We start from the raw sequence: 12,406 nt of genomic DNA, 5'->3' as shown, positions 1-12,406 counted from the left end.
TGGTTGAACATATCCATCAGAAGAGGCAGAAACATGGGCGACAGCCTCAAGTACAGTTCGTATGGCAGACCATCAAGTCCTGGCGATCTGTCACAGCTGACCTGCTTCAGCGCAGTAAAGACCTCCCGCTCCGTCACCCGGCCCTCGCAACCAGCCGCTCTAGCCGCCTCGAGGCGGGGAGAGTCGGCCAAATAGTCGCTAAACTCAAGGACCGGAAGATCGGGCTGCTGCGTAAAACGCTTCTCGAAATGTTCTCGAAACCCCTCGCAGATCTCCCGAGTCGATTCCAGGGTGCGTCCATCCGGATGTTTGACTTTCACAATATATTTGTCCGAGCCACGCCTAGAAACCTCACGGTGCACGTCTGCATCAGAATTGACTGCTTCGTTGCCTATCTTTCTAAGCCTAGCTCTAACTACTTGGCCTTCGTAACGCTCGCTAGTCTTGCGTAGAAGGTCCTGCTTAGCTAGTTCCTGACTAACCCTATCACCCTCCCCCGTAGCCTGGGCTAGTTTCTGTTCTAGCTGCTTCTTCCTCTTGGCCTTATCTAGTGCGAGGCGCTGGGCATACTTGACGGAGAAGCTTCTGATCTTGGCTTTGAGACCTAACCACCATTTACTCCCGGTAACCGCCCCCACTAGTGCCTTTTTAATCAATTCTCTTAACTGATCTTGGAAGTCTTGTATCTCCAGAAGGGAGGTGTTTAACTTCCAGTACCCCGCTAACTTAGGCCTATTTCCTAGCTTCAGCTGGGCCATAACTAATTTATGGTCCGTCTGGCCTAGCCAAGTGAACGTGGGACAAGATAAGAAGTCTACTTCGCCTCTCCTAACTAACATCCTGTCCAAATAGGTATTTGGATAGGAGGAAACGCTATTGGTCCACGTCCACATCTCCCGCCCCGGATGCTCGAACCGAAACCTGTCGACCAGACCGCATCTAGCCATCAGATCAGCCAGGCTGGACTCGCACCTCTCCGATCCTCTAGCATCGCCCCCTACCTTATCTATCTCGGGGTCTAAGATGGCGTTCCAATCTCCTATTAGCACTACCCGCTTCCGACAATCTACAAACGTGTCAAGCTGACTGAAGAATGAGACCCTCTCACGAGCGGTGCTGGGCGCATGAACCGCGATCACCCGAAACACAGAATCTTTTACGGCAACATCGGCCACAACCAGCCTGCCCGCCGCATCTCTATGGGCAACATCGACCGTCGCTGACAGGGTACGTTTAACCAGCACGGAAACTCCCTTCCCCCGCGGGCTGCCATATGCTGAGAAAACCTCAAAATCTCTGGCCAGCACCTGACAGTCCACAGAGGAAACGAAATGCGTCTCCTGAATCGCAGCCACATCCACTCCCAGGGACAAGAGGTCGTGCCGGAAGGCGAGCCACCCGGCCCGGTGATCTCAAGCCTCTCACATTCAAACTAGCCAAATTCAAAGCCATGGTACCTACCTTAGGGTGTGTCACACTCAGCTCCGAAGTCAGCTGGGGAGAGGACGCCGACGTTATGTGCCATGCTCAAGGTGGTCAAGTTTTTCATATCCTGACCTTCTCTCGCAATGCCGCCGACGTCCAAAGGATAAATTAATTTTATGGCCCTGTAGAGTGACAGATGGACCAACACGGGGACCCTTCCCTTGCATTGTTTTGACAGTTCATCAAGAGAAGGGTGTTTGTGTGGTGCCTGGTGTTGGTGTGGTGTCTGGTGTTGGTGCGGTGTTTGGTGTTGGTGCGGTGTCTGGTGTTGGTGTTGGTGCGGTGTCTGGTGTTGGTGTGGTGTCTGGTGTTGGTGTGGTGTCTGGTGTTGGTGCGGTGTCTGGTGTTGGTGCGGTGTGTGGTTTGGGGGTGGAAGTGGATTTTGTTGTTAGGGGTGGTGTATGTTCACAGGGAGTGGGGGCCACCTTTTCTTCCTCTTTTCTTCTTTTGCTTTTCTTTTTTATTCTTTCGAATGAACCGGGGAGAGGTGAGGTTGAGTTCCTCTCCCTCTTACTTGCGGATTCATCCTCAGAGGAGTAGTCTTTTCTCCGCTTGATCCCCGTCTCGATTGGTGTGGGGACCGTTGGTTGTGTCTGCTCCTCTATTTGCTGCTGCAGCTGTTTTTGTTGTTGCTGCTCTTGCTGGTGTCGTTGCTGCTGCTGCTTCTGCTGCACTTGCTGATTTTGCTGCTGCAGTAGTTGTTGCTGCAGTTGTTTCCGCGGCATTGGCTGCGGTGGCTGTTGTTGTTGCTGCATTTGCAGAGGCTCCTGCCTCGATTTTTGGGCTGGTGGTGGGACGGTGGCAGAAGGGATTATGTGTTTCCGCTTTTGTCTCACTACCGTGCTCCATTCTTCCCCCTTGGCCTCCTGGGTGGTTTGGGTTTTCCTTGAAGCTGGGGTTGGTGCTGCAGTTGCAGGGGTTGTTGCCGCCTGTTTTGGTGCGGGCGTTGTTTCAGGGGTTGTGACCGCCTTTTGGGTTGTTTGATTAGGGGTTACCCTTTGGGGGCAACTCCTAGCCATGTGGCCCTGCTTTTGGCAGAACCAACAGTGTGGACGACGGCCCTCCACCACTACCGTTATGCTGGCGTCTTTGTATGTCAGCAGCGGTGGTATTGCTCAAACACCCTCCCTCTTCAGCCTCATTGCTATTGTGTAGCAGCCCAGGTGAGTCCCAGTTTTTGACCGTACTGGGGTCACCTGTTCTACCTCACCGTACTGGCTGAAAAGGCTTCCTAATACTTCCGCAGGTATTTGGGTTGGCACATTAAATACCTGCACCCGAGTCCTTCTCTTGCCCTGGTATTCAGGTATTAGTTTGACTCTCCCATGCTTTATTTCTTGGAGGGAGAGTCTCTCCGCATCATCCTTGGTGGGTAGGAGGATGTCCCACACAGCGAAGCTCCTCTGGTACAGGTATAGTACTGGGATGTTAAGTTTGTGGAGGAGCCCCGCCATGTCTTCCTTCTTCATCCCTAGGAGGCGGTTTTCCGGTATATCAGAAATGGCAAAGGACAGGACTCTGCCCTCAATTGCCTCCCAGGCACCTGGTATGGGTTTTATATCCGCCCCCTCTATGTATTGTCTGTACTTTGTCAGGTACAGGTCTTTATACTCTTGAGGGGACAGTTGTTTTTCTACGGTCTTCCCCCACGCAGACCCTCTTGTTGGTGTTGGTATGGGGTCTTTAGTGGGGTTAGACCGTTTTTGGTCTTTTATGGAGGTCGCCCCTGCCTGTTTATTGGCGACGCTTCCTGCCTCCCCAGATGTCTTGGTCAGTCCTTTTGTGGGAGTGTCACATTTTTGGTCGGCGGCTCCATTTTTAGTGTCTTTTTCGGGAGCAGCTTCCCGTTTTGGGGAGTCGGCCTCTTGGGGAGCATGATCTTTTTTGTTTACTTTGAGGCCATCTGCCCCTTCCTCGTTTGTGAGGTCCAGGCGGTATGCCCCCTCATTTTCTTGATCTGCTCCCCTTTTGGGAGAGCAGCCCTCCTGGGGAGCGCTGTCCCCTTTATTGTCCTTTTGGTCTGGCACCTCCTCCTTTTTGTGGTTGGAGTGAGATGCTACGACCGATTTTGGTTTTGCTCCCCTTTGGGGGGAGTCGCCCTCGGGGGGAGCTGTTGTTAAATTTTCCCCCTTCTGGGGAGCGTCCAATGGTGTCATACCCGGACGGTACGCCCCATCAGCAGTTGTTTTTTCTCCTGTTGGGGATTCGTCCTCTTGGGGAGCAATAGCCCCTGGCTGAGGGTATCCATATTGGTGGCCCCCGGGCTGGGGGTGTCCGTTTTGGGTCCCTCTTTTAAAAAAATTCACTGAAAAAAGTGACGTGGAATCAGCGTCCAAAGTGGGGAGCCGACTTTGGCGCCAAAAAGAGGTGGCGCCAAAAGGCGGCAAGAGGGGAGATAGAACTGAGAGAGGGAGTGGGAAGTTAGTGGAGGGAAGAGAGAAGGTGTATCCGACCCTCCCTCGCGGGAAGGTCGTAAATTATCAGCTCGGATCCCCCCCCCGTGGGGGAGGGGGGAGAGCAGAGAAAGACAGACAAAGTGGGGGTGCGGACAGAACGCGACCCAAAAAGCTTGTCAGGTGTTCCGGGCACGAGAATGTGTCGCCAGAACAGCACTGCCTTGCACGATGTAGGTATCAGAACAGATGGTATTTATTTGCTCCCCCACTGAGCAAATTAGGCACAAGGCCGTTTTTAATGTGAGGTAAAAACCAGCTCCCCTAAAAGGGGTCACTCTGGTTACCAAAAATAATAATTGTCCCAGTATAGAGGGTCTCCCCTCCATTGACTGGTACAAATTATCTTAAGTGCAGCATCTGCCGGAACAGATACTACACTTTGATCTTGTCCCGAAGGCCAAGAGACTTTTTGTGTATATTGATATTCATATTAAAAACCTTTTTTTTATTTATTTAAAAAGAAAATACAGCTTTGTTATATATAGATCGTGGAATTACATTTATCTGCTAAAGATCTAGCTAATTTGCATATTCTTTTAAACATTCATTTTAATTAATTCCCTATTAGTTTTTTTCGATGATCATCTTTAATTAACTATGACGTGTAATTATATTCGTGCAGATATTCTACATGATTTATACTTGTGTAATTACTGTATACTTCGGCGTATAAGACGACCCTTAAAGTTAAAAAATCATCTTAAAAAACAATATTTCATAAGATACCGGGTGTTGCAATCTCTAATCTATGCTAAACAAACATGGCTTCGTGATTTAGTAGTCGTCTTATACAACCGATATATGATAAATTTATTAAAATCCGCTTCAATTTTGTATCACGTCTTATCTGACGATCACCTTATATGCCGGAATATACGGCAGGTTATAGTAAACACAAAGCTCTTTCTATATATATATTTATGTATGCACATATATATATTTGTTTAAAAAATTTGCCTACCAAACTCCTCTATCAGGTTTTGGTTCACAGACATGAAACTTAATATATAGGGTATTCAAACCCATGCGACATTTTATATTTGGGTTTTAGCCGGGGCAAATCGGTGCAAAAGTATGAAAATTAAAGAAATGGAATTTGCTAGGTGAAGGTCGAACAAAATAGAATCTGCCAGGTGAATATCCATGCGTAACGCAATAGCTATTGGTTCATGTTTTAATTTTTAGCGTTGCAGCAAACATGTCTTCATAGCTCAGGCATTAACATCAAAGGAAAAAGTAAATCGTAAGGTAAACGTTATGGTTTCAATTCTCGATGGTGGCACATGAGTCATTTTTAACTTTTTAAATCATTACTATATATTGGGTCCAATATAATATAATAATAAATACGAAATCTACATTAATCAAAATTGTTGTTATTATTATTATTAATAATATAAAATTTTTTTTTTTTTTTTTAAACATTTTCTTTCACTTTTTTTTAACCAGAATCACACAGATGATATTCTTTCATTGGCATTTTCCTCCCCAAATCTGCTCATCACTGGTGCATACAACGGGGAAATATTTCTATGGGACACAAAATCAGAGAAAGTGATCAAATATTTAAGACAACAATCCAAAACTAATAGTCATCAAATGGAAAACAGTTTTCTTTCCGAGGTATGTTTCAAATTTTATACTCAATTTATTAAAAATTGTAATAACCATAAAAACCTTATAAGTTTTTGATCAGTTTTTTAATTCTTTTGTTTTTAACCTAAAAATGTTTTTTTCAAGTAAACATGCATATTTTTGTTACAAGAATTCTTACATGCAACCATATAATCATGTAACTAGTCTCATAAAATGTTTTCACATGTTGGGCATTTATCTCTCTTCCACAATGTGAAAGCAGGATTGAAAGGGCCAATGCCCCAGGGGAGGAGCACACTAAGCTGCAAAAAATTACCTGTGCAGCCCCGTTGACATTCTTCAGTGCTTGAGCCGAATAGTAAAACTAACCCCTTCTCAAAGAGAGAGGGTAAAGCCTGGGAGAGTAGTATCCTAGAACTGCACTGAACGAGTCAACATTTCAGAAATGGCATCGACTTTGTTGATTTTGAAGGCTCATAGGAGCAATGCTTACATTTGGTTTTATTGCAGCTTTAAAATTTTTGTTAGTCATTTTTTTTTTTCAAACTCTTTGTTCAGTTCATTATTATTAATTATTATTAAAATTTATTGAACAAATATTTTTAGTAAGTTTTGTTTTTTACATTTTAGAGAAGAGAATTTGTGTCAAATGTTAATTCATTCAAAAATGAGCCATCATTATTTGCAGGCTGTAGAGATAAAGTTTAGGTTTCCATGATTTTTGCCATCAACTGACTTCTTACTGATTTCAAATCAAATTTATTACAAAAATAAACAAGCCATGTAAAAGGACAACCACAAAATGTATACGTCTATAAAGTGTCGGAATATTAGTCGAAGGCCTCTTTAAACCTGGATATGGCAGTCATAGTTATTATCTCGTCTGGTATGGTGATCTATGGAGCAGAAACATGAACATGCTGCGTTTATTCTAATGAGACAAAAGTACCTATAGTACATCTTTTGCTGGTGTAGGAAAGAGCTCACTTTGGCATATTAGCATAAAAGCTAATAAGACAGATATCCATTTGTGTTCTTATCACATTAAGCAGAACAAATGGTCTGTACAATCTCTGTGATATGAGATTAGTCTGTCACCGCTGATATGCCTAGCAAGACACGTATCCAGTAATAAACCTTAGTATTTGCTTACATGATATTCCAAAGTGGTCACTCATCAGACCTCTAATCAGGTTCAATATTGCTTAACTACAGTCATCTGAGGGTAATCAATGAATTAGCCATAAAGTTTTTGTGTATGGTGAGAAAACTCCTATAAACAGCCTCTCCTTCTTGGATAGTGTCCAAAAAAGAGTCTTCGATCCAATACGTCTCACTTTGTCAACTAAGTTCCAACCCCTGTCCCATCACTGCAATGTTGCATCTCTGTGCCTGGTTTACAAATATTTTAAAAGAATGTGCTCTGATGAACTCATTGCACTTGTGCCCCCTCGACATATATATCCCTGACAAACCCACTTAACAACAAAATCACACCTCTTAACTGTTGAGGTCCTTAAATACCAGAAAGCTCTATACTCTAATAGTTTCTTCCCTCGAATAGCTAGATTTTGGAATTCCTTTCCTGCTACCTGCTTCTACTTATATGCATAAGTTTAAATGTAACGTGAACTAACATCTTGTTAATATTTCTTAAGCATGATCCCAAATTGTAGCCTCTTACGTCCAAGTGGCGAATGCTTTGTTAAAGGTGAACGTGAGTAAAAAGAAAAAAAGTCAGATAATCTCTTCCTTCTCTCTCCCTCTCTTCACCACATCTGAGTTTGACGGCTGTAATTTGGTAAAATATGACTGTCTTTGAATCTAAGTTGCTTGACATCTCTTCACCTGAAAATAAATTTTTCATAGCTTAATATATATTATTCATCTCTCAGCAATAGATTCACGTTTGATTGTTTTATATAATTTTTATTTCTGCATTAATAGCACTGTGCAACACTCAAAAAGTACAGGACATCTGTGACCATTTTTATATGCACAATGGCACAGAAAATCCGTTGCTGGCTTTCAATTTTTCAAATTAGATACAGTTTTTTGCAAAATTTTCACTTACGAGAATTTTGCAGAGAATCTTAGTGATAAACGTTGTGAGAGATTCCATCAGGATATTTCAGTCATAGAGAAACGTTTTAAAGGAAAATCGAACACTGTTAGCAAACTATTGCTGGAATATAAAAAGGAATGATAATACTCAAGACAAGAGGGTTAAAAGGACAATTTATTTTTAAAGTAACAATTCTTTGTTTTTCATTCATAACCAATAATAATAAAATATGAAAACTATGTCTAATTTAGAGAAACAAAGGTCATGATTCGCATCAAGAAACTTTTCTTACAGCAAAACAGATCTTATGTGGCATGTACTATTTTTTAACTTGAAATTTGTAGCACAACTTTATCTGTACAATCGTTTCCATAAATATAAAAAAAAACAGTCTATTGTTTTCATCATTCATTCAATAAAATTGTAACATATTGAATGAGTGGACGGGAATGTCAAATATTTTAAAGGATGTTCATGAGTAACACTTGACTGACCTTCTTGAAATGACCTTCACTCCTGATCTGAAATGGAACACATACATCAAATCTGTTACCAAGATCGCTGTAAAAATGGTTGGATCACTCTACCACTCCAGTAGGTATCTTACTGCTGATGCAATTGTAGTGGGACCTGTGGATATATTATATATATCCCCCAGTCGTACAAAATATGAGAAATGAATTGAATTGAGAAAGGAAAAATGAATTGCTTTGAGGAAGAAACGAACAATGCATTAATTTGAAATAAACGAACTAGGATTTATTTTGTGAAGAAACAAATTAAATGAAAGGGTACAGCATGTGTTTAGTTTGGCGTGCGTCTCTTGCTGTTAACTGGTGAGAAGGAAAGTCTATTGTTGTAGAGAGAGAAAGAGAGAAAGTCAATCCAGTTTGGCATGCGTCTCTCGCTGTTAGCTGGTGAGAGGGAAAGTCTATTGTTGTAGGGAGAGAAAGAGAGAGTGGGAAAGTCAATCCAGGCCAAGGAGATAGAAAGTGTGTAAGGTGTACGTACTGTCTGTTGACTCTTGCCCCACGCAGTAGCAGGTGGCGTGAGGCGCGCACCCTGAAAGGGACTGGTTGGTCCGTCGGCCTCTCAGGTCAGAAGCCGAATTGAAAAGGGGCAGAAACAGCTCAGGTCTCTTGCTTTATAGTTGTTTCCGGTGGTCTTTTGCGCATGTGTGGATTTCCTTTAAAGGGGAAGTGACGTTGCCCATGTGTGCGTACGTGTGCGCGTATGTGTGCACATTTGCGTGTGTGTGTATGCACGTGAATGTGAATGTATGTACGTGAACGTGAATATATCTACGTGTGTGTACATGTTTGTGTGCACGTATGTGTATGACAAGAAAAATGGCTTGAGATGTGAACGCATGTTTTTGTGTGAGACTAGAAAAGGGCTCGTACACAATCCTCTATCTGTATAAGAGTCATATACACTCTAAGATAGAGTACTGCTGCCACATCTAGGCAGGAATTGCTCGGCATGCCTTATATAATCTTTATAGAGTTCAAAACCGGCTTCGAAACGTAGTAGGTGATACCATTTTCTCTTTGCTGCAACCTTTTTCCCACAGAAGAAACATTGCGAACCTGTCTCTGCGTTATTGTTATTTTCATGGCACAGGATCCACTAAACTCCAATCTATGGTGCCCCCTTGCCAAACTTTCACAAAAAACACACGACTAGCTACAACCACTATATACAAATTCCCCCACTCTCTATCTGTGCCTAAATCTAAATGCAGATTCCATGAACAAAGCTTTTTCTCAGGACTGCCCATATGTGGAACAGTGTTCCACTGGCTTACTTCCCAATTGAATACAGCATAGTAGCCTTCAAATTCAATGTAAACAAGTTCTTGTTGAGCCGTCCACATAAATAATCAAATTCTACCCAATTTACACCATTAATGATTACTACAATACCACATTACAATACCTAACCCTTATCCTCGAATGGCCTGCGGGTTTTGATAAGTGGTGACTCTCAAGTACAAAAAAAAGAAAAAATTCATGATTTCCATAAAATTTGTTTTGGTTGCCAGCGTTTTACAAGGTCATATGATGGGGCATTATCACCATAAGTTTCTTTCATTTCATCAAAAGTCTCCTGTGGTGTGCATCCTTTCAAATACAAAAACCGGATCACTGCTCGACATTCAACAGGCTCCATTTCACACCTGAATCAGTTCAAACACCTGTAAAACAGAAACCACAATTAGTTCAGAGCTGTAATCTGCCACATAACCCGTAGAGATATAAATCATTGCACATGCAAAATTTCAGCTAGATCAGACAACTGGAAGTAGGTCAGGGTATTACTTATTGCACGCCCCTCGTGTGTATATATATATATATATATATTAAAAATGATAAATTTTATTCAACAAATTCTTTCCCAAAAAACGGTAAGCAAATATATATATATATACATATATACATACACACACAGAGGAATTAATTTTTTTAGAAAACAGCATGCACAATCTTTGTGTCATCTTGATATCATCTATATCATACGCTCCCAATGACTTTTTAATCTCCACTTTTTGTTTTAAGCAACATGGAATTTGATAAAGAGATGAAATATATTTTTGCCATGTAATATCCCGTTGAAATCACCTAATGTTTTTATTAGTTTTTTTTTTTTTTATGCTTATTTGTATTTTTTATTAAAACTATGCAGTTATTTTTATTCTTAAAGCGTAGTATCATTAACTAATATTTGTCTATATCTGGATTGAAGCCTTCTCTATTAGATAGAATCCAAAAAAGAGTGTGCAATATGATAGGTACCTCACTGTAAAATCAATCTCCCATTGCTGCAGTGTTGCATCCTTGTGCTTGTTTTACAAGTACTTTAATGGAATGTGCTCCAGCAAACTAATAGCACTGGTTCTTCTGGGACATAAATACTCTCAACAAATCTAATGAGCAATAAAATTCCATGTCTCTGCAGTAGAAGTCGATCGATGCTGGAAAGTTTTCTAGTCTAATAGTTTCTTCCATTTAACTGATAGACTTTGGAATTTCGTCTATGTTTCCTGTTCCGCCAACTGTTCCACCAACTATATTAATATGAAGAGTTTAAATGTAAAGTGAACAAAGTGTTCCTATAAACCTGGTCCCTAATTCACAGTAGCCCCTTATGTTTCATGTTGCTTTGTTTGGAGTGAACATGAGAAAAAAAAGTGAAGCATGCACAGTGAATGAGGCATAAAAAAATAACTAAGTTCAACATTTGCCCCCCCCTCCCCACCATTTACCCACAAAAGTCTCCAGGGGATATCAAATCCTGGTGAAAATGAATGAAGGGTGCAGTTGTAGGCCTTAACATATGTAAATTTGAGTTCTGCACCATGCAAAAAAAGAAATGACTAAGTCCATCATTTGCCCCACCCCCACTTCATTTAGCCCCCAAAATCCCCAAGGCCTTACCATATTTAAATTTGAGTTAACACCATGAAAAACTGCTAAATAAACATACACAGAAAATTTTGGACGAATATGGTAAAATAGTTCCAAAAATGGAGCGTTTTTATTAGCCCTAAAAGAGCCCCTGGGGCACACCCAAGAGTTATCACGAAATATAGGCAAACAAAACAAAATCAGTTAGTTACAATTTTTCAGAAAGTTTTATAAAAATCCAAGACATCAGTTTTTTTTTTTTTTAATAAGCACAAAATGTCAGCTTTAGCCATTTTAACCCAAAAGACACCCCTAGGGGCGCAACCGGAGTTTTCTTGGAAAATCCATTCTGTTACTTTTTTTACTCATATCATGTTTAATGTTTGTGCAAAATTTCAAAAAAATTCCAAGGTGTATTTATTGAGAAAAATGCAGACAGATGAACGGACGAACGGACAAGGGTGAATTTACAGGTCCACCCTCCTTTTGTTGGGGAGGATCAAAAATTAAACATTATTACATATAATAAATAACATTATTACATATAATAAATAACATTATTACATATAATAAATAACATTATTACATACTAGCGGGGGTACCCGGCGTTGCCCGAGTGTTTGTTTCCGGGACGGGGGGGAGTTTTAAAAAATGTTATGGTAGGTAAGTAGGAAGGATCAAACCCGGAGTCATAAGTAAAAGTAGGAAAATAAAGTGTGAAAAAAAACAAAAAACAAAAAAACATCTGCAACGTTAACAGTTCTGCCACCAAGAAAAGTCCATTCCAGTTGTTTAGGAAAAAAAAACGACTACGGTAGGTCGGCGCGAACGTGAAAATATAATGTGAATTGTCCAGCACGCTAACCACTACGCCACAGAGCACTGCAGCTTAGTTTAGTGATTTTAAATAACTTCACATGAAAGAACTACGAAGCCAAACCGGTGTTCTCTTCTCAACTGTTCCTTGTGAACGATCCCCAAACGGTGTTAAGTGGTGGCAGGGGGAGGAAGAATTTATTAGAGAGAAAATATTTTACCACTTCCATTGATCTTAACCGATTTTGGCCGTGACTTCTCAGCAGAAAAAGTATAGAAATCTAAGATTATCGAGGAATTTGAGAAATAATAAGCCTATAACACACCTCAGATATTGTTCTGCCGTTTGTGCATATTATATTTGCATGAAATATCTTGATTTTTAATCCTATTAATGTCAAAATAAGACGTGAAAAATGAGTTCATTTTATTTATATAGAGATAAAAAATTAAACATTATTACATATAATAAATAGCATTTGCTACATATAATAAATAACATTATTACATATAATAAATAGCATTATTACATATAATAAACAACATTATTACATATAATAAATAACATTATTACATATAAT

The 12,406-nt window shown here is 40.8% G+C and overlaps 1 protein-coding gene across 1 annotated transcript in view; it reads left to right on the top strand.

Moving 5' to 3' along the window:
- LOC145289182 (cilia- and flagella-associated protein 337-like) overlaps positions 1-12,406 on the top strand; it is a 1,233,457-nt gene that overhangs the window by 661,559 nt on the left and 559,492 nt on the right. Inside the window, exon 19 of the mRNA XM_080136389.1 lies at positions 5,391-5,564. Within this exon, the coding sequence (XP_079992515.1) occupies positions 5,391-5,564 (174 nt within the window). The remainder of the gene's footprint in view (positions 1-5,390; positions 5,565-12,406) is intronic.

The sequence above is a fragment of the Euprymna scolopes genome, chromosome 2, assembly GCF_053919585.1.
Source record: "Euprymna scolopes isolate OS-2025 chromosome 2, ASM5391958v1, whole genome shotgun sequence".
Taxonomy (NCBI): domain Eukaryota; kingdom Metazoa; phylum Mollusca; class Cephalopoda; order Sepiida; family Sepiolidae; genus Euprymna; species Euprymna scolopes.
This window is presented reverse-complemented; position numbering and strand designations above follow the sequence as displayed.